The sequence below is a fragment of the Pleurodeles waltl genome, chromosome 4_1 (genome assembly GCF_031143425.1).
Source record: "Pleurodeles waltl isolate 20211129_DDA chromosome 4_1, aPleWal1.hap1.20221129, whole genome shotgun sequence".
In the NCBI taxonomy this organism is placed as follows: Eukaryota; Metazoa; Chordata; class Amphibia; order Caudata; family Salamandridae; genus Pleurodeles; species Pleurodeles waltl.
This window is the reverse complement of record NC_090442.1, coordinates 473,219,010-473,242,536: the sequence shown is the minus strand read 5'-3', so window position 1 is coordinate 473,242,536 and position 23,527 is coordinate 473,219,010. Positions and strand designations below refer to the sequence as shown.

General features: G+C 42.2%; 1 protein-coding gene across 2 annotated transcripts in view; it reads left to right on the top strand.

Moving 5' to 3' along the window:
• The window catches only part of METTL25 (methyltransferase like 25), a 624,891-nt gene that overhangs the window by 415,115 nt on the left and 186,249 nt on the right, over positions 1 to 23,527 (top strand). For both annotated transcript variants that reach the window (XM_069228758.1, XM_069228757.1), the window contains one exon: positions 4,493 to 4,566. In XM_069228758.1, the coding sequence (XP_069084859.1) occupies positions 4,493 to 4,566 (74 nt within the window). The remainder of the gene's footprint in view (positions 1 to 4,492; positions 4,567 to 23,527) is intronic.

Genomic DNA, 23,527 nt, shown 5'->3' with positions numbered 1-23,527 from the left:
CAGAATATAAATGACTAGCTATAAATTAACAAGGTAAATAATTTTTTAATTGTTCGCCTACATATCTTATATTCTTTAATTAAAGAAACAGTTTTGGAGTTTGTGTGTGTGTTTAGTTGTCATGATTGTAAAGGAAACAGTTAGTAGTTGGATCAGTGCAAAAATTGAACAGATTAAATAGGAACAATGTTAATATGTTTTGAAGCTTCCACTGCTAAAAAGATGAGCAGTTAGTACTTCTGATATTTATATTAGTTAGGAATCTGAATTACCTAATATAATTGAGAGACATCATAGTATATATATGTGACATTATTAGGCAATCTGATTGTTTACAATTCTTATTTGAGTTTATATTTGGCAAATCAAAGAATGTAAACTGGAAGAGAGATTAAATATATTTTGTAATCCCTGAACCCTTAAGTCCAATAAGGCTGAAACTTGAGTACTTCCTTCACATAAATAATAAGGGACTGTTTGGTAAGGAAGTAAGGGTTGTATTCATATTTCATGGTATAACATCAATTTCAGCTATGACTATGTTGCATGCTTTACGTGGATTAACTTGCATTGTTCCACTCTGTAAAATCACCCAGTTGATTGTCTTTGGGTTCCCCCCTGATAAGTCTGTTGAGATGGAATTACTTTGACATTCTAACTTTCCTAGAAGGTCTATTTTCATCATTGAAAGATTTATCATTACTTGCAACTCAAGTTGAATTCTGTTTGATATTCATACCCATGATAAAGGTACCAATATTAATTTAGTGCAGTCACATTCTCACCTCTAATGATAAATTCAACAAAAATTATAAATAACTTTATCATGTGAATGAAGAGCTAATAGAATTCAAATTGTGAAATTATCAAGTTATCCCTTCAAAGAATGCATTTTATTCTTTTGAATATGCTTACCTTGGAGATGAATACTCTGTTAAATTTAATTTGAGAAAATATTTAGTTATTCTTTGCTCTGAACTCAGGCTACCCTATGGGAGGTATTTAAAGCTTACATCAGAGGATTCTGTATTTACACCCATTTGAGAGTTTTAAAGAGTATACGTAGTGATCTGGCTCGAGTGGAACGTGAACTACAGGCTATCGACTGCGACATCTGCAGGTGCCCAAACATCAGTGCTTCACAAATGTTTACTCCTTCTACAGGAATTTTGAGACTTAGCAGATCGAGAGGTATCCTTTCTTGGTAAATACACCCATCCCTGACGTTACGGAGAAGGGGAGCATCCGGGGTGCACCCTAGCCCGTATCCTGCGTCCCAACCACTAGACTCTGTATATTACTACTCTGCAGGCTGCCAATGGTACTATCCTATTAGGTGAAAACAACATTGCGTGTGCGCTCCTTGACTACTACCAAACCTTATACTCTCCGCAGTACACAGACACTGCTGAGGAGATCGCTTCCTACCTGTCTGAGATCGCCGTAGTTTGGCTCCTGATTGGCCAGCAGCAATTTCTGATGGCTCCCATCACGGGGGAAGAGATTTCCCAGGCTATTGATGCCCTCAGAGAAAATATCTAGTTATTCCTACTAACAACATAAAGTAGAACATTTATGTATTAATTAATGCAACATAAATTGTTTATAAATATAAATAACCCAGTGGAGGTCGCCACTGGGTAGCTATAGTTAGGCCAGCAAATGTGTGTTTTGTGCTGCTAATAACTGTGGACCAGTTTACAGAACCTCCACAAAACTTGCTCAAAAGGTGCTACTTTTTGACTAGTTTGCGCATGGAAAGTTTTAGGGTGATCCATCAAGCGAGGCTGAGGAAAAAAGGGCTGTTCCAAAACAGAAAAAATCCTCATGTATTTTCCATAGAGGTATTAAAGCAAAAGCTAATTTCACCATTGTACAGATCATATGTGTGACCTCATTTACAAAAATCATTGAAGGTCTTGAAACCACATCTCTAAAAGGAAATAGCTAAGTTGTGAGAATCAGACAAGGTGTATGGAAAATGGTGTAGATGTAAATATTTGTTATCTAGACGGAAAGTAAGCCATGTTGAGATACCAGTGCTGTTCATATGTTCACACAACACAAGCATTTCATTGGGAAAACATGTAATTCTTCAGTAAAAAAGATGTTCCAGAAAATGGGGACACAAAAGATTTGACACTAGGGATCAGGGTGCACATAAAGATTGGATTTTACTTGTTTGGATACTCAGTCTGAATTTACTCTGCTTGTTCTTTCAGCTCCCACTGGAATCTCTATTTTAAAGTAGTACATTATGTTTGACAGATGTTTTCTTCATATGAATTGTTTGATGAACAGGGTGATTGTTTTATTAGCCCTTAAAAAGAGACTGTTCTCACAAAACACATGTTGGCTGTTTGTCGCAAATTGCTTTATGGAGTTATGAAAATCAAGATTTATGGCAATTCATGAATAAAGAGGGCTTTTTATTTAAAAAAAAAAGATAACAAAAATCATGATTGTGTTGTTTCCACCTCTCTGAAAACAAGTAATTAAATAAGAGAAATAAGAGGAAATATATCCTTTAAGCACAATTTGCTCCCTTCACTGGTAAGGGGCTACTGTTGTGTGAAGCTATGTCTTCCTCCGTATTAAAATACTGCAGATCACCTTGTCTATGAAGGGTGACCTGCAGTCTCCAACCAGTAATATCCGGGGCAGATGTCAACTTCCTCATCTGATCCCCTGCCCTTTTTTGACCCTTCTACCAGTCAGTAGAACGTCAACTCCAGCCATATTGACTCTGGAGCCCCTGGCGGCCCCGCTGAGAGGCAGCAAGTTGCACTGGGGATGCCTTCATTCTATAGCCAGCTCCTCTTCTCTAACTCCCCTAACAATATGCCTGCACACCAAAAGACAAAAGCAGCTGAGCTCAACCACCTGCCAGCACTCCACCAGGTGTTTGCAGTACAACCACAAAAAACTAAGCAGGAAATCAACACAGAGGTTATCCTAATGCCTTTTTCCAGAGGTGAGACGCAAAGGAGCACAAGGCTACTCATTTGCTTCTTCTGGGACCCAAGCAGCATCACAATGCCACACTACACGCAAGGGGGAGGAGCTTTAAACCACATATTATTATACCAGTACTATTGCACATAAAAGCTATATTAATTATATTGTGACCTAAACCAGCCTATTTTCCCCTCTCTTCTGGTTTACTGGTTGCCCCTATCTTCTACATGCATATATTGTATCTAGGCATTTCTTTTTGTTACTACTTTCCCTTTAAATGACAACTGCTAATGGCCCACTTTATTCATTAGGTTTGCTTCTATAACCTATAAATAAATCAATAACAAGGAGTGCTATATTGGTTTGACAGAAAAATGCAGAAGGCCTCCTACAGCTGTCTTCAACTTAATCTAAAAATTGTAGAAAAGTCATTTATAGAACTGAATATCTGAAACATGATAGTTTCAACAACTTCACTCAGTTCATCTGGGAGAATATGTAATTGGTAGGTAATTTGGATTCCTTCTGTACATATATAAGTTCAGCAGATAAGTTATTGGCAACCGGCTTTCTTTTTGACAAAATACTTGACTACCAGCTGTAAATGATAGACGTTTCATCTCCATGATGGAGTTTTATTTACAGTTGTGCTGTGAGAAGAGTCTCCTTTTGTGACAGTTTTATGAGCATTGTAAGTTACTTTAATGCAAGGTTAGAGGAGATAATATTTTAGAGACTTTTATTAGAAACATTAAAGTACTCTAATGATTTAGTTCTGATTTCTAGATTTATTGGGAATGTATTCTTTTATTTTCTTTCCTCTTAACCTGATGAGCCAGGATTGTACATATTACCTATGATCAGTCAATAAGAAAAATAGTAGAATTGGTGTACCTTGTCTCTTCTGTACAATGCTATGTACAATGCAAGGCAGTGTGACTGTGTTGGCCTACAAAGAACCCTAAATTCTATGATGCTCATATTTGCAAAATCAAATCAGGGGGTCATAATGGGTTTGATTGCATGCATGTAGACGAGAAAGTAGTATGGATGTACATGTGTCAAACTTTTAGACCTGTAATGATAACAATAGAAATATGAGTTTAGGGAATGCTGTGGTCCATTGGAGGGTGAGTCATCAACAGAAAAAGATAATTTCACCATTGTACAGATCATATGTGTGTCCTCATTTCGAAAATTATTGAAGGTCTTGAAACCACATCTCTAAAAGGAAATAGCTAAGTTGTGAGAATCAGACAAGGTGTATGGAAAATGGTGTAGATGTAAATATTTGTTATCTAGACGAAAAGTATTCCATGTTGAGATACCAGTGCTGTTCATATGTTCACACAACACAAGCATTGCATTGGGAAAACATGGTAAGAAATAATTCTTCAGTAAAAAAGATGTTCCAGAAAATGGGGACACAAAAGATTTGACACTAGGGATCAGGGTGCACATAAAGATTGTACATAAAGATTGGATTTTACTTGTTTGGATACTCAGTCTGAATTTACTCTGCTTTTTCTTTCAGCTCCCACTGGAATCTCTATTTTATCGTGCAGTACTGCAAGTTATCGTCAAGGAATGTTATGGTAATGTCAAGAGGTATGTAGTGCTACTGGTATTCATTTTTCAAGAAACAGTTGAAATTCTAGCTATAGCAAGTGAGACATTCTTTGAAAGCAATTTTGACACCTTTGCATTAAAATGGCCAACCAATGGATCTGGCCTCTGTGTGAGTCTTTAAAGAAAAGAGCCTTGAACACAAATACAGTATTTCATGTGAACTCGGAGAAACCACCAAGGAAAATGTACACATTAAATTCCGCGTAGGACAAGATGCCTACACCATGAAGGGTTATTTAAACTGTATGAATTGTTGCAAAAGGACAAAATACACGGTTGGTCAATTAATTTGAAAATATGCAAAATGTAAAATATATTTTCGAATATCAATGGGAGTGGAATCTGGGCCCTAATCAAATGAACAGCCAGAACCAAATTTGGTCTGGAATAAAGTATATTATAATGGGAAAATTGGCATAAGGACTGTTCAGTTCAAGGCAGGAGAGAAGAAAGTTAAAAAATATTCTAAATATAGTAAAATAAACACAATAACATGGAGTCTGCTCTCAAAGGGAACAAGGAAGGGACCTTTGTCTCAGAGAAAATAATTAACTGCTAAAATAACTAGAGGTTTGACATGAAGTCAGCCTTCTAGGAAAGCAGGTGAATATCTTGCCTCCTCTCCCAAATGGAGAGTTTTCATGCACTTTCAGACAGAGAAATTGTACAGTCATGATGTGAACTCAATAATGAAATAGAAAACACACAACATAGTAAAATTACTTCTATTCTACATCTAATGAATAAGTCTGTGTTAGACTCTACAACAGACAGCAATACATCATTCAAAATATAACCGGACCATTAGTTCAGCCAATGGAAATAGCCTTCGTTGTACACATTTTAACTTTTTCCTTCTTTCGGGAACATTATAGACTGCAGCAAAACATTTTAACTGATACAGAGTAAGCAGGACTGTGGAGTAAACTAAGTTTCATACATTTAATGAATATCATGTGTGGCTGCCAGTGTCAGTAGTGGTTTAAATATGTTGTGATGTGCAAAATTTCAAAAACACAGCTACGTTCTACTCGTGCTAATTTAAGAGTTTCACCATGTTAAAATGTAGTTCAGATGTTTCAGTTGCATATATTTAAAGTTAGTTATAAGCACAGAGTTAATCATTTTTAAATTCAATCACATCAGTGTAAGTAGTTAGCCGTCCCCATTAGGCACAGTTCAGCAGTTGAGGTTTGAGATAGGTGTCAACAGTTACCACCGGTGTACTGCAGGATTTAGAGACCATAGTTTCCTGAGTGTGTTTGTGGCTCATACCCTTTAGAAATATATTTTTTTTTCTGTGTCAAAAAATGATTTTATTGGAAAATCTCACTTTTAGGAGTGCTAGTATACAGCAAAACTCTTTACTGTTAACCATTGAAACTAGTTGAACATAACATAGGAATATAACCCAATTTCAATTTCTCATTCATAGGTCATTTTGTTTTTTAAGTGATTGTAATTTTACATGGATTGTTTTGGAATTAGTTTCCTCTTGGACATGAATTACCTAGAATTGTATCTCAGTATTAAACGTGTAGAGTTAGGCATAACTTTGTACTTAATTTAACATTTTTATTAAATCAGTTCCTGACCTGATTCCACGGTTATCATCTTGTACTTAATTGTACATTATTTGAGTTGTTTCTATGCATATTTGCATCTTGTATAATTGTTAAACTCTAGACAAATGTGGTGATCACTCTGTCGTAATATAAACATAATTAGCAGATGTAATTGTCTCTACAAAACCTTTCCAACAATTGCTTTCTCATCATTAATACATGAAGCATCTTGGAAAGTTGATTACAATTTGGGGTTCCCCGACTAAGGGTCTGATTTAGATATTGACGGAAAGGCTACTGTGTCACAAAGGTGACGGATATCTTGTCCTCCATAATCAAAATCCCATAGGAAATAATGGGATTTAGATTTCGGTGGATGGGATATCCATCACTGTTGCGACGGAGTAACCTGCCACTAATATCTAAATCAGGCCCTAAAAAAAAGAAGATGCAGCATGTAATGATACTCTCTGCCAGTTGCATTCAACTGGGCATCCAGTTTTGTAGAAGAACAATTAGTCCTTCATTTGTCATTAACACTCTTTGTCATTATACGTTAGATGTCTTCTTCAGATTGTACAATTTGGCTGTAACTCAAAGTACTGCAAGTTACTCCAATAGTCTCTCCAACGGCAATGGTTCACTGCTCACACTTACTGTTGTTTTCACTGCTGGTTGAAAGTTATTGTCCATTTCATGGTTGCCACTCATACTTGTATTTATTTCTGAATGCTAGTTTTGCATATGAATGCTTTTAACCCCTTCGCTGCCAGGCCTTTTCCCTTTAGGTTCCAGGCCGTTTTATTGGCTATTTGGGGCAGTTTGTGCTTAGTTCCTCATAACTTTTTGTCCACATAAGCTACCCACTCCAAAGTTGCATTCTTTTTTTCCAACATCCTACGGATTCTAGAGGTACCCAGAGTGTGTGCTTTCCCCTGAAGGAATCCATGAAATTAGCCAAAATACAGCAAATACATTGTTAAAAAAAAAAAAATGGGGAAAAAAGGGCTGCAGAAGAAGGCTTGTGGTTTTTTCCCCTGAAAATGGCATCAACAAAGGGTTTACCGTGCTAAAATCAACATCTTCCCAGCTTTCAGGAACAGGCAGACTTGAATCAGAAAACCACATTTTTCAACACAATTTGAGCATTTTGCTAGGACATACCCAATTTTTACTATTTTTTGTGCTTTCTGCCTCCTTCCAGTTAGTGACAGAAATGGGTATGAAACCAATGCTGGATGCTGGAAAGCTAAACATTTCTGAAAAATAGACAGACTTCTGAATGCAGCAAGGGGTCATTTGTGAAGATCCTACAAGGTTTTCCTAAAGAAAATAACAGCTGAAATAAAAAATATTGAAATTGAGGTGAAAAAACAGCCATTTTTCTCAATGTTTTGCTCTGTAACTTTTTCCTGTGATGTCAGATTTTTTAAAGCAATAAACCGTTACGTCTGCTGGACTCTTTGGTTGCGGGGATATATAGGGCTTGTAGGTTCATCATGAACCCTAGGTACCCAGAACCAATAAAGGAGCTGCACCTTGCAATGGGTTTTCATTCAATACCGGGTATACAGCAATTCATTTGCTGAAATATGAAGAGTGAAAAATAGATATCAAGAAAACCTTTGTATTTCCAAAATGGGAACTAGATAAGGGGGGTGATTCTGACCCCGGCGGTTCACTACCGCCGGGGCCAGGGTTGGCGGGAGCACCGCCAACAGGCTGGCGGTGCCCCGCAGGGCATTCTGACCGCAGCGGTTTGGCCGCGGTCAGAAAGGGAAAACCGGCGGTCTCCCGCCGGTTTTTCGCTGCCCTGGGAATCCCCCATGGCGGCGCAGCTTGCTGCGCCGCCATGGGGGATTCTGACAGCCCATACCGCCATCCTGTTCCTGGCGGTTCTCCCGCCAGGAACAGGATGGCGGTATGGGTTGTCGTGGGGCCCCTGGGGGCCCCTGCAGTGCCCATGCCAATGGCATGGGCACTGCAGGGGCCCCCGTAAGAGGGCCCCACATTGTATTTCAGTGTCTGCATTGCAGACACTGAAATACGCGACGGGTGCCACTGCACCCGTCGCACCTTCCCACTCCGCCGGCTCAATTCTGACCCGGCGTCCTAGTGGGAAGGCTCATTTGCACTGGGCTGGCGGCGGCCTTTTGGCGGCCGCCCGCCAGCCCAGTGCAAAAGCCAGAATCACCGCAGCGGTCTTATGACCGCGGAGCGGTGTTCTGGAGGGGGGAACTCTGGCGGGCGGCCTCCGCCGCCCGTCAGGGTCAAAATGACCCCCAAGGTGTTGAGAAGCAGTGGTTATTTGCACATCTCTGAATTCCGGGGTGCCCATACTAGTATGTGAATTACAGGGCATTTCTCAAATGGATGTCTTTTTTCCACACTGTCTTACATTTGGAAGGAAGAAATGTAGCGAAAGACAAGGGGCAATAACACTTGTTCTGCTATTCTGTGTTCCCCCAAGTGATAAAAATGGTACCTCACTTGCGTGGGTAGGCCTAGTGCCAGCGAAAGGATATGCCACAAAACACAAAGTGGACACATCACATATTTACATTGAAAACTGACGTGTTTTTTGGAAAGTGCCTAGCTGTGGATTTTGATCTCTAGCTCAGCCGGCACCTAGGAAAACCTACCAAACCTGTGCATTTTTTAAAACTAGACACCTAGGGGAATCCAGGATGGGGTTACATGTGGGGCTCTCACCAGGTTCTGTTAACCAGAATCCTTTGCAAAGCTAAAAATTTGGCAGAAAAAACATCTTTTCCTCACATTTTGGTGACAGAAAGTTCTGGAATCTGAGAGGAGCCACAAATGTCCTTCCACCCAGTGTTCTTCCAAGTCTCCCGATAGAAATGGTACCTCACTTGTGTGGGTAGGCCTAGTGCCCGCATAAGGAGAAGCCCCAAAACACTATCCGGACACATCAAAATTATCAATCACAAAACTAGCTGTTTTTGCGCGGGGGCACCTGCGTTTTTGGTCCTTGGCTTAGCAGCCATACAGGGAAACCTACCTGTGACTTGCGTGGATCCCCTAGTGTTTTCTTACCCAGAATCCTCAGCAAACCTCAAACTTAGCTAAAAATAAAATCACATTTTTCCCATATTTCTGTGTGGGATCACCGCACCGGGACAAATACCACCCAACATTCCCGAGTCTCCCGTAAAAAATGATACCTCACTTGTGTAGGTAGGCAAAGTGCCTGTGACAGGAAAGAGCCAAAAACATGTCGAAATTGTGGGGGAACCAAAGCGGGTCCAAAAGGGGAGTTTGAAAAAAACATTTTTAAGCTGACATATGGGGCAGAATTTTTATCAGTGTAGATGAGACAATGCTGGGGGGGTTAGAATTTTGTGTATTCCTGCAGATTCCAGAAGGTTCCATCACAAAAATGTGGGAATAATGTGTGATTTCCAGCAAAGTTGGAGGTTTGCAGGGCATTGTGGGTAAGAAAAAGGTGAGGGCTGCATGTGAAGCACACCACCCTGGACTCACCCAGATGTGTAGTTTTCAGATGTGTCTAGGTCTTGTGTATTCTTCTATATAGCAGCGCCCCAAAGTCCAAAAAGTGCAGCCCTCACCATTCCAAGTGGGACGATTTTGAGAGTTAGCCAAGCTCTTATGGCCCAAATGTAAAACCAAAACGCCAAAATAATCAAATTTCCTCTTGCCTGCCATGGGATAAGATCTTTTAGTGTGCAGGGGGAGAGCTGAAAGACTGTTACCCCCTTCATTTGGGGTAGGGGCATAATCATGCCCCTACTGGTTGGTAGCCACCACCCCAATATTTCAAATTTTTGTTTAATTCCCTGGCATCTAGTAGGTTTTCTGCCCCCCGCCCCCGGGAGTGAATCATGGGTAATTGCCCCATCTGCCCACCGGGGGGCAACAACTTTGGCCCCATTTATTTGGGGTGGCGGTGTGGCCATACCCCACCCTCTTTTTTTGAAAAAGAAAATCTTCCCTGGTCTCCTGTGGGCCTTCCAAAAATACGGCGATCTGCCCCCAATGGGGGGCAGATATGACCAACAGTAATGTGCCCCCCACAGGGAGCGACCCTTGCTCAAGGGGCTGCCCCCCAAACAAAACACACACACCAATTCCTGGTGCCTAAGTAGTTTTTGCCCCCCTAGGGGCAGATCGGCCTAATAGAAATAGGCTGATCTGCCCCCAAGGGGTGCAGAAATAGCCTAAAATAAATTTACCCCCAGGGGAACAACCCTTGCCTAAAGGGTCACTCACCCTGCATTAAATTGACACAAAAAAAAAATCCCTAGTGTCTAGTGGTTTCTGCCTCCCTTGGGGGCAGAATTGGCCTAAAGACAATTTGCCCCCAGGGGAGCGGCCCTGATTCCTGGTGATTCCAGGGGATTCTGTCACCCCCCCCTTCCCCCCGGGGGGCTGATCATCCTAATTACAATAGGCCGATCTTCCCTCAGGAGGGGCAGATATGTCCGAAAACAAATTGCCCCCCCTGGTGTCTAATGGTTCAGCAGATTTGCCTAAAAATAGGCTGATCTGCCCTCAAGTGGGGCAGAAATGGCCTAAAGATAATTTGCCTCCCCCCCCCCCACAGGGGAGCGACCCATGCCTAAAGGATCGCTCCCCAAGTGTAAAGCACAAAATAAACCAAAAAAAAAAAAGATCCCTGGTGTCTAGTGGTGAAAAGGCCTACAAATATTTTGCCCTCCCAGGGTGCAGCCCTGCCCGATCGCGATTGGGCAGCAGAAATGCAGAGAGAGATATGAAAGGAGAGGAAAGCCCTTTCATGCCTCTCTCACCCCTCTTTTCATGCCTCTCTCACCCCTCCATGTGATTGGAGGAGAAATGCCTTTGCATTTATAGCGCGGATGGGGAAGCCTCTGATGATGTCATTGTGCGATTGCACACTGACATCATCAGATGCCACAGGAGGTCAGGGGGGGTGGGGTGGAAGGGGAAATGATTCCCCTTCCATCCCTGCCCAGGGGAGGGGGTGATTGGCCCTTGGGGGGAGTGCTAGCAGGATCATCTGGTCTTGTCCTCGGCACTGGGCAACCGTGGCCGAGGGCAAGACCAGCTCGTCCTGGGCACCGTAGGTGTTAATTTAGAAGTACCTCTTTTGTTATCTGGAGCAGTTCCCATCATATGTACAACCCTGAGACCCTCTGCAATGCATTGTAAATGATGGTTTTTGTCTGTGATTTCTAACCATATTCCAGAAATTCACATAGAATTGTGTTGAATAGCCTAATATGTTCCCACAGTAATTTATCAGGCCTACTCTGGGGAAGTGTTAGATCTGGCATCCTTGGCATGGTTTCCCCTAACTGTTTGCCTTCAGACCTCCTGCTTTTGCTGGCCTTAGTACTCTTCACACTTTACTACTGCTAGACAGTACTAATGTACTTGTGCTTCTTCCCATAGTATACCCAATTGGCATTGACTGTCCGAAAGTCCCTATTAAAGCTGCACTACCTTTGTCCAGAGCCTGTAGTTTAAATGCTACCAGTGGGCCTGCAGAACTGATTGTGCCACCCATTTAAGTAACACTCTAAACATGTGTCAGGCCTACCTTTGCAGACCCTGTGTGTGAGCAGTTTTAAACTGCCATGTCTACATCGCAAAACAAACCCTTTGCAAGCCCTCCCTTTTAATACATATGTCACCCTTAAGGTTGGCCCTGATTAGCCCCAAGGGCAAGGTGCAGTGTATTTAAACCTTTTATGTTTTAAATGTCCTGGTAGTGAAAAACTCTTAAATTAATTCACTATTGCAAGACTTACTTTCCCCGTAGGATAACACTGCAAATATCTTATTACATTTTATAATACATAGTTTCCAAATGGAAACAGGTAACCCCTTCATTCTGGAATCCCAATTTAAAATCTGATGAAGTCAGATTTTAACTTTCTGTTCTGAAAATGCCACTTTTAGAAAGTTGACATTTTCTTGCAGCCTGTCTCTGGGTCACATGACTGGGTGTGGGTGACAGTTTGTCTTTATGTATTCCTCCTAGACAGCCACACACAACAGAGAGCTTAGGTGTGACTGGATGGGCCATCACTGGCTGTGTCCTCTCTCCACACAAATAACTGCATACCCTCTGTATACACTCTGTAGCTAGTCTGGAACCAGGGTCAGGCAGGCAGGGCACCTGTGCACTTCAAATCCAAACCTCTAGAAGCTTCTCCCCACATCAAAGGCATAACTGTGTATAAAAGCTGGACCTCAGACCCCACACTTCAGTGCATTTCTGGACCTGTGGATACTCCGTCTGGAAGAAGGACTGCTGTGCTGTTACAAGTACTACCACTCTACTGGGTTGCTGCGCTGAAGGAACTGCTGCCCTGCTGTGCCATCCTGCTGTCTGCTGTTCTCTTGCCTGGGTGAGAAAGATCTCTTGAACCCAGAAAGACTCAAAAGGCTAGTTGGTTGGCCTCCTGATCGGTAGCCTCAGCGACATAGCACAATCCCAACTACCTTGCATCTTCACTTGGAGTTGCCATCTACGTCTACCCTGCCAAGTGGTGCCACCCCAGTCCTGGACCCTTGGAAGTGGGCTTGAGGTGCTTACCAGCGGAACCAATGCATTGCATCTGCTGAGCAGTGCATCTCCGAGCAGAACTGACACATCTCCTGTATGGATCAGCACACCCTGAGCAAAAGTGACGCATCTCTGTTGCTGCGTGGATTGCACCTGTCGCAAAGACCCACATCACTGCTGCAGCCCTCATCGCCTTCAGAACCACTACTGCGTGACACCTCTTCAGCTTAGGCCCTCGCATCCGTCACTGACGGCAGCCTGAATGACGATGCCTCGCAGCTCTTCGGAACTGATGCATCTCCACAACTATGTGCTGCATCCTCAACACCAGACTTTCCATCGCTAGTCCCATCAACGGCATCCTCAATGAGGAGGCAGGCCATCACATCACAGCCTTACCTCATCTCGGAACTCACATATTGCTGGCAACGCTCTGCAAGCCAGCATGCAAGGCACTTTATTCAACCTAACTGGGTCCCTGTATCAGACCCACACTCCATTGTGGTCGGCCTAAACTTGTAACTTTGTCCCAGTTTGCCGCAACCAGATATGCACAGTTGACACTCTGTGCTTTTTGTTGCCATTTTTACTCAAATCTTTAAAATTTGAATATCTTCGGTTCTACTGTTTGGATGTTTGTCATTGTGGTCTTCTTTTATTTATTTAAGAAATAACTATTTTTCTAAGTTGGTGTGGGATCCTTTTTATCTGGTGTTTAAACTTTATTACTGAAACGTTGCACAAATACTTTACACATTGCCTCCAAAGTAACCCTGAATGTTCAGCACATTGTAGGTTTGTTAGTGTTTCCAAATTCGGAAGAAGCTGCTGGGGAGGTAGATTTTTTTTTATATTATGTCCCATAAGTTACCTTTTCAGCTTAGAAGTCTGCCTAATCATCTCAGCTTTGAGAAGCTCCTTGACACATGGTTGTTTTCTAACTCTTAAATAATTTTGGTTGGCCGTTAGTAGCTCACTTTGTTTCTCTGTTCCTCTTTGTATATCTGTTGTTTTAGCGCCAAGATGCTTTGTTTTGATATTCGTGCGCTTTATAAGAATTATCAATATCATAATAAATGGAGATTAGGTGAGTTTAGTGGAAGAGATGAAAGAGACATTAACACCAGGCCAGACATTACTATTATGAAGCTAAAGCACTGAATAACTATGCTGAGTTTTTGGCGTAGTTCTATTGCTGAAAATGCTTTTGTTACTGTAAACTGGATGTTTCCTGCATATAATTATTCTAGAAGATACATCTTGTGAAGGGTTTTGTCACTTAACTATGTCTATGCCAAAAATCAACAATGATTGATGGTTCTCATGGGGCAAGATTCAAAAAACATTTGCCTTTTGTTTTTGCTGTGAAGATGTTAGGATAACTTAGAAATGCCTCATAAAATAGTTTTACAGTTTAAGTATTAGCATTGATTTGCTATCAAAATGGTCATGCTCTAGGATAATAAAAAACAGAATTGTTACATATTCTTTAAGTGGTGCAACCTCTCCTATGCCATGTATTCTAAATGTAAATAATATACATGAGGGTCAATCAAATTGCAGGTTGATATCTGAGCCCTAAACATGTACAATGGAGATAATTTCCAAGGTGCTCCGCCATATTCTGAGCTCAGGTCTTTTTGTTGTGGGCTCATGTGCCCCTTTTTTTAGCTAGGGGCACACGTGCAATCTTCTGCACACAATGTTTCCACCCAGCAACAAAACAGCTTCACCCACAGTCTCTCCTTTTAAAATTACATTATTTGCCTTTATTATTACTATTGATCAACTCACTTAGTCCATAGCCAAGTCTATTGTCCCGTCCTGTGAGAGAAATTGATGCCTTACAAGGCAACAGTTAGTTGCACTCCTTTGTTGAGATAGGTCTCTTGATGTAGAAGCAGGCACCCTAGTTGTTTGCTTTCACTACTAAGGCATAACTTTAGGGGGTTAAAAGACCAATAAAGATGGCAAAATCACTCTGAGTTCCACAGAGCTAGATAAGCACTTGGGTTTGGATGGTGATCAGAGACCCTGAGCTACTTGTTAATTTAACTTGGCATGGCTAGTGTGCTAGCCCCATATTTTTCTTACATGCTAGTGATTTTGAGTTTCAGTTAAAAATTAATTCAAAAGATAGACTGCCCCCTGAACCACTGTAGAATTCCCACATACCTTTACAGTCTTTAGTAATACTTCATTTGTATTTCAAAGATGCGAGAGACCATTTGACCAGGACAGTTTACCTGGGATTTCAAATGAAATGCACAAGGTATTATTAAAAAGAGTCACAGACATGGTGGTCTTTGACCCAAGCAGACCACCATCCCTGTGACGATGCTGATAATGTTAAAAAACAGAAAACTTTATCTGGAGTAGTGTCCCTCGCATAGTTTCTGTAAATTCTTGAATTTTCCATAGCAGCTGGACAGGCTGGTATATTTATGAGGGTGCACACTGCTGGTCCATATAAGTGTGATTGCCCATATCTACATTATAGTTGTGAGAAACCTTGTACTCATAGGTTACCACTAATATGAACTGGGGCACGGGGAGATGAGGCTGTGTTGGAAAAAGGGCTTAGCATTGTGTCCTACAGAGTAGAAAAACTATAGAGACTGTCACACCCTTTTCCCACCCTGACAGGTATGTGAAGGATGTCTCCTGTTACTTGCATTGTCTTGCATACTGGTTTTGAATTAAGCCAGCAGGTTATCATGCAACAATAGGTGGGTTTGTTCTAGAAGGTAGAAAGTCTGAGGTGGCAGGTACAGAATCAGTGTTTGAAATGTCCAAAGAAGTGTTTGAGTGCGGAATCATAAAAAAAGAAAATTGTAAAATCACGTTTTTATATGCAGAGGCCAATTCTCTTGAGAAGCATTCATATACATAAACACATATAATAGCCTAATTGTCTAACACTGAGTTTGCCTGTTACTTTCTGGTTGAAAACCAGAAGAAAGAGGGTGCTCTCAACAAGATAATTTCATATCCTGTTCCAAAAATGTAAAGTATATTGAAGACCCCCCCCATTTAGATACTTTTATCTTAAGAAAACCATGGAAACAGAATGCATCTCACAGACACTATCTGGCACCAAGGTGGTGGATGTTTGTTCGTATACATTTTTGGCATTGCATAGAAGGACCTTAATGTGTGCTTTGTTTTCTAGTACAAATTGAGATCCACTTCTGGTCAACAGCATTGTTCACTATACATCTGATAAATCTTTCAGTTTCATTAGTAGGCTTGTGTCTTACCATTGTGTAATTTGATTGATTACCGAGGGAATAAAAAGCTTCTGTTCTCTGCATGTCAAGCACCACCCCAGCCAAACCTTTGACAGCAGCTTTAGAACAATGATAACAAAACAGTTGATCAGTGGATTGGAAATTGTCTCTATTTTCACATGGAGCAACTGTAGACGTTTCTTGTTAAAGAAGTTGTAAGGGTAGTGAGATCTGTAAGAAACACCTTTTCAAAGCATAGAGTTTGAGAACTTGTAGATCCCATCCAGAGTTGAAGGTCAGTAAAGCCTGTTTTGAAACAGAAACTTCTGATGGGTACTTTTTAGCCACAGAATCTTCACCTTGGAATACTCCCCAGGTTCCAGACTGGATACCACACCAGAAGTGAGCACGACCCCTAAGTGCTGATTTTCTTTCTTTCCACGCCTTCAATCCTGGCTCTTGAGCTCCACTCCCAATTTTGTTGTCCTTCCGACAATTTCTTAAAACAAATTCCAGTGTGCTAGAGAATGATATACCTTCCCAAGATAGTAGGTTTCAAACCATATTGCGATAGCAGAAAACATGTCGGTCACAGATGTCAATCACACTCTGATTCAAAGCAAGGGACAACCGAAAACGTATGTGTTGATGGTGGTGATTTCTATTGCTTTCACCCACCCCACTACACAGATGATGCCTTGTACTTGGATTTGTAAGAGGCCAGTGGGCTTGATACCTCTCCTGAGGCAGGGTTGGATTCACTATTTGGGCCAGAGCGGAAAGAAGTGCCTCCTTTACTGTGGTGCTTTGGAGGTCATTTTAGGTTCTGAATTCTGGAACAGCCTTCAGTTTTTACCAATACGAATATCCTGACAGAAATGTTGAGGCCTGGGCCGGCTACTTGTAACCCCTTGTTCCCTTTTAAGAAGGCCCTTGCTGATACATTATTGTCTACTTGGACAAAGCCCTGTTCCTGTCGACCTGTAAACAGGCAGGTGACCAGATGTCACAGACCAGCTCCTGGTGATCCTCATTATACATCATACTCCAGAGAACCTTGAGGTTCAAGCTTCCACCAGTAAACAGAATTAAAGTCCATTTCCCATAACTCCTCCAAGTAGGGAATCTAGTGGAATTAAGGACATTAGCAAGCGCTTGGTTTCCTCTGCCAGCATGGCATTGTGGTCAGTTAATGCTGTTGCTTACACAGTTGTTAAACACATGGTATGTGGGACATGGCCAGTGAGATCTTTCTTGTAGTTCCAGAAGGACTTTGGATTTCTTTGGCTCAAACAGTACTTGATGGAGAAGACACAGCCAAATATGTTATCCACACTGGTCTAGGCACTGCTGATTGGTTGAGGTGGGCATTTGGCAAACGTGTACGCCTTCAGCATGTGTGGATGTACTCCACAGGATTTTCTGCCGATGTACAGGCCTCCTTCATGGATATGCACTTTGATGGGTCACGTTTCTCAGAGGTGGAGCCATTTGAAGAAAGCAGAGCCACATTCCTTGTGTCTGTTAATTCTTGACAAGATGTTTCCACATCAACTGTAAAAGTTCAGATGCTATTCCAAAGGGCTTGTATATAGGCAGAGTCAGTCTCCCCAACTGGTAAAGCAATCACACCAGTCTTTTAGGGGCCACAGATGCACGTTTGGAAGGCATCGCATGGGCCAGCAGTGGCAGAGAATCTCCTATTCCTCTTCCCCTGCTACAGCAGCCAGCAAACGAATTGTGTTTGCCCTTAGTGGTTTATATGAATCCAGTGGGGGTCAGGATCCACATTTAGTCCCCAGAGTGGCTATCCGTCCTTTCCAGCAAATGGGTCATAAAATTTGTTCAACATTGGTATGTCCTGCCTTTTCCTTTTTCCACACCAAATAGTCTCCTTGCATCAGAGACATTTTTTAGAAGGGCACCTGTCCATTCTGCTGCAAGTGGTGCATATGTGGCTCTCCAAGGGTAGTATAGAGAGGCTATCAGAATCAGTCAAAGTATAGGGTTACTACCCTTGTTATTCCCTTGTGCCGGAGAAGTACATGGGTTGTCATGCCTATTCGAGATCATCAGCTTCTAGATGCCTTTATGCAATAGGACAAATTTGAAAATCTTTCTCTGGCCAAGATCCTGTCTGCCCTGAACCAGGCATCTGGATTGTGTTCTTGCACCTGTATTTTCATATACCCATCCTGAACTCCCGCTGGCATTACCTGTGGGTCAAGGTATACAAGATGCATCCCTTCAGCTTCACCCATGACCCTTGGGCATCCATGAAAGGGACGGTGGTGGGCACTACCTTGATGACTAGCTGTTAAAGACAGGTTCACCACTGTTAGTCGTAGACCACCTCCTGACAACAGCAAACCCCCTGACATTGTTGTGGTTCACTTTAAATGAGTTACACCTGACTCCTTCACAGAGGTTTCCATTTATAGGAGCCTTTCTGGACACAGTATATTTCAGGACCTTCCCTCTGCTACAACTAGTCCAGGACATTTGGGTTATGATTCAGATGTTTCAGCCTTGGTCATGAATATCAGTGAGAACAACTCTGAAGCCTTCTGGCTTCTTAGCCTCCTACATCCTTCCTGTCAGCTACACCAGGTGGCACATGCAGGCTCTGCAAAGAAATTTGAAGTTCCATTGAGCCCACAATCAAGGCAACCTTACAGGTGTCATACAGATCACGAATAAGGCAGCTCACAATCTGTAGTGGTGGCTGCTAGACTGAAATTTGGGCAGTGAAAGGCCCCTCTCCCTTCCTCACCAAAGCTGACAGTGTTGACAGTCAGGTACCAGTTTGGCTGAAGTCATGTAGTGATAGGGATATTGGAGGTCTGGCTTTATCTCAGTATTGGGGTTGTGGCCATTCATCATGCTTTGTAGGTCTCCCTGCTGTCCATCAAGAGTAGACTGATACGGGTTCTCAGAGACAACTCCACGGCCATGTGGTATTGCAACCAGTAGGGTGGAGTGGGTCCTGGGTCCTGTGCCAGGAGGTCCAAATCATCCCAGTGGCTCTGGACTGGACCAAGTGAATATGGTACCCGGAGCTTCTGAGCATGAGCATCCGTCCTCTTATCAGGCTACTACTTTGAGAAGATGTTCTGTCAAAGCAACAAGGCATGGTCCTCCACCCATATCTGTGCACTCTACTCCTACGTGTGGAGCTTGAACAGTGGCATCTGACCCCACCTGGGGTGGTGGATGTCATTATTGCTGCCAAAGGCTCTTCCACAAAATCCACTTATACTTGGGACTGTGACACATTTGTAGGCTGGTGTGTTGCTAATAGAGCTGAACCTTTATAAGCAAGGCTGTCAGGCATTCTTTTGCTTGTTGTATCTTTTTGGCCCTGCAAAGCATTGAAATGGGCTCTATTGAATGTTATTTGTTGGCTCTTTCAGCCATTCTGTGTTTACCAGACCAACTGTCTTTGTTTAAATCACCTTTTGTGGTGAAATGTATTAAATGTTTGACACACATGTTCTTACCCAAGCTGTTAGTAATGCTACAGTGGGACCTTAACTTGGTGTAAACCTTTTGTGAACGCCCTTTGAGCTGATAAATTGTTGCTCACTGGATTACCTGAATCTGAAGACTTTCTTCCTCTTTACTTTTACATCAACTCGTTGTAGGAGTGAATTTCAGCCACTTCCAGTGCAACTGCATTACACCACCTTTTTCACAGACAAGTTGGTGCTCAAGGACTCAGGTGGCATGCTTGCTGAAAGTTGTGACTTCCTGTCACATTGGTCAATTTATCACTCTGCTAGCACTCTTTGCTGTCCCTGCCACCCCAAAAGAGGGCAGAGATGTTCCATTGGCTGAACTCAAGCTTTTTTTTTGATTTTCCCAAATGAGACCGTTTAGACAATCATCTTTATGTGAGGTTCCCTGGGGCACAGAGAGGTAAGGCTGTGCAGAAGCGACCCTGTCAATGTGGGTATTTCTCTGCATCAAGATCTGTGATGCACAGGTCAAGAAGCAGCTCCTGGAAGGTCTGACAGTTAATTCCACCATGGCTAAGACTGCTACTGCCGTGTTAGCTCCAAGAATGTCTATGTTTGACACCCACCGGGCTATGACATGGGTGACAGTGGATAAGTACATGAGTTACTACTGTCTTGGCTGCCTGAGTGCGTGAAAAGGTGTCATCATTCAGGGTGGTGCTTTGAGGTGGTTGTTCTTCACTTATGGGGTGATATGGTTCCAACGTGTATCTTCACCACCTAGCAGCACGCACAGGAACACTGCTAAAAAATGTGTCTGGATCCAGTCTGGTGTCTAGGGGTTATTTTATGGTGATAAACCCATGGTTAGATAGAGTACCACCAGAAAAAGATCTACTGTAAGGTAAGATACTTTTTTTTAATCAGTGGTGGTATCCTTATAAACTGATTAAGCCAGATCCTTCTCATTACCTAACCAAATTTGATCCTGGAGTAGAAATTGGCTTGTGTAATGGAGGGGCTCAAAGATCAGATGTTTATCAAAAACTACTTTCCCTCTGTAGGTGATGTAAAGAGGATACATTGATAACTAATGATTGGATTGGTACTTCCCCAGTATTGGCCCTTGGTTACTCTTGGAAAGTGGGTTTGCTATTGTAGGTTATTCTGCCTTGATCTCTACCCATCCATCCTGTAACTAATGATGAGCATTTATTTGACATTTGCAAGATGTAGGGTGAGTGCGGCCCACAGAGGCCTGTACCATCATACCATTTGTTCTTCTGCTCATCCTTTGCTGTAGTGTTTCTGGAGGAAATACAAACAATTTCCCAGCAAAGGTGCCCCTACAGGGTTCATCCAAGGCCCTGCATGCAGAGAAAGACTCCTGCTATACTAACTCCTCTCATGAGAAAGTCTGATGCAGTCTCATTGCTGGAACTTTGATTTTGTAAGAATGTGCTTGCACACTGAATGACAGCAGGTAGCTGTCCAGATTTCAGAACAACAACTGGTGTTACCCTGAAGCTTACTGAACATGGTTTGGTTTAAGAATCTATGTGAACCTTTTTGCTGATGGTGCATTCTAGTGTATGAAGATGGCTTGACACCCACTAATTCCAGTCTATGACTGTAGTTGTGTTGAAGCTCTGTATGTCTACCCTGATACTGACCTTACAAGGCATGGAGGCCTCTGAGCCAGCTGAAAGAGTTCTGCATTGCTGCCAACAGCAAGAGCCTACTGTTCTCTCATCACGAGACAGATAAACGTCTTCAGGTTCTACTTCAACATCAACTTTTTGTGGATGTCTGCTGAGCCTCTTGCACCCCACATCAGCCAGGAAGACTGGCTTCCCAAGAGATTGACTGTTACCAGTGCAGGTGATATTATGCTGACGCAACAAGGCGATCACATCATGATCTGCCCCATTTTATCTTATGTTTTTCAAGTTCCTTTGTGTTAGACCTGACATCCTAAGGGTAGTCTTCTCCCAACTTATGCCTGCCTCCCTCCATTTTCTGATCTCATTTTTGCTGGTTTTAGGACTCTGCACACTTTCCGACTGTTGACCAGTGCTAAGGTGCTTGTGCCATCTCCCCTAAACATGATAACATTGGTTCCTAACCAATAGGCAAATTTAATTTACCTATATGTCCCTAGTAAAGTGCACTAGATGTGGATGTGCCTAGGTCCTGTGAAATAAATTATACTAGTGGACCTGCAGCACAGATTGCGCCACCCACATAGGTAGCCCCTTAACCATGTCTCAGGCCTGCCTTTGCAAAGCTTGTGTGTGTAATTTTACTGCCATTTCGACTTGGAATTTAAAACTACTTGCTAAGCCTAAACTCCCCTTTTATTACATATAGATCACCCCTAAGATAAGCCCTAGGTAGGCCATAAGGCAGGGTGTTATGTAAGTAAAAGGCAGGACATGTACTTGTAAGGTTTACAAGTCCTTGTAGTGAAAACACCCAAAGTAATTTTTCACTATTGTGAAGCCTGCTCCTCTCATAGGCCAGCATTTGAAATTCCCTTATATACTTTTAAGTAATAATTTTAGACCTTAAAGGAGTGCCACTGTCATGTTTGGTATGGTTGGAATGGTAGTGAGAAGTCCAGCTTACTTGTAAAGTTGAATTTAACATTACTATTTTAGAATTTCTCGCACTCTTGCTTGTTGTCCTGCTGCCGACTGCTCCCTGACTGCTGAAAGGACTTTGCCTTCCCCCCCACAAGTGATATCTAAGGGCTTGTCAGATTGCCCTCTGTTAAGAAGTCTCAGGGCCATCGCAGACTTCACCTAAGGGAGAAAATCTACAGCGCCGGAAAAATTGATGCAATGCCTGCAAAATCAATGCAGCGCCTGTCTTGCTGCTGAAAAATCACTGCAGTGCCTATAGAATCAATACAACGCCTCTTTCATCACAACAACACATTTGGATTTTCCACACATTGTCCCTGATTGTCAATTTGTCATCAAAATCCGCAGTGGGGAACCAAGGCTGCATCCCTGGAAATCAACGCATCATCTTGCCTGCGAGAAATGAATCAATACAGCACCGCGGCCGCACCGGAAAAATCGTTGCATCGCTTTACTTTCCGATCCCTCACCTCCTCTGCGGGTTCCAGCGTTATTGTTTTTGATGCATCCCAGGTACTTTGTGCTAAAGAGATACATCCATTGATTACTATGGCTTAAGACTTACTTGAACCTCTAAAAAGTGATTTCCTGACTTGTGCATATTGCGTTTTCGCACTTTTGCTCTTGTTTTATTCAGATCAATATTATCTATTTTTCTAATCTGGTGTGGAGTACTTTTTGTGTTTTTTTCATTCTGTTACTGTATGAGTTATTGCACAAATACTTTACACATTGCCTTTTAAGTTAAACGCGCCTGCTCTGGGCCAAGCTACCCAAGGGTGAGTGTAGGATAATTTAGGTTGTGTTGTGACTTACCCTGACTAGGATTGTGGTCCCTACTTAGACAGGGTGCATACCTCTACCAACTAGAGACCCAGTTTCTCTCACTTTGTTACTCATGTAAGACCCTGGTGTCTGTGAAGTGGCATACAAACACCATTGTATTGTTCCCATTCTTTGCAGGTGTAGGTGACACCGCCTTTGTCATTATACTTTGCTTGGTGTTATTTTAGATGTCCGTTAAACTCTGTTGTTTTTAATCCTTAATAGATATCAAAGATGCAAAGTAACCCTTTTTGGTTCTCCGGTCTTGCAAGTGTGTTGCTTAAAGATTTTTAAACAGTAGCATGCATGTGTACTGCACTGCATTTGTGGCTGTCACAGAAGCTCTACAAACATTAATTGTTCGTGTAGATTGTATAGTTTATTTAGCCAAGGGCTGTAGTATCATTATTGTATAATAAAATTAGCATATTTTTATATATGACTATAAAAGAGCCATTAAGGACAAGAAACTGGGGATTAGGAGGGAAATGTGGGAGAACCTTGTGCAGCATCTAAATTAAAGAATGTTATCAGCATTCTGGAGCATAGTAAACAAAGGAAGCTTTAGTACAGTAACCTCAGTGGGCTTAGGATCCAAAATCCCCCCCACCCTGATTGCTGGTATGATCATTTTAGTCAGACTTACTCCAATGGGGACCAGTTGGAGGATGATGGGAAGATT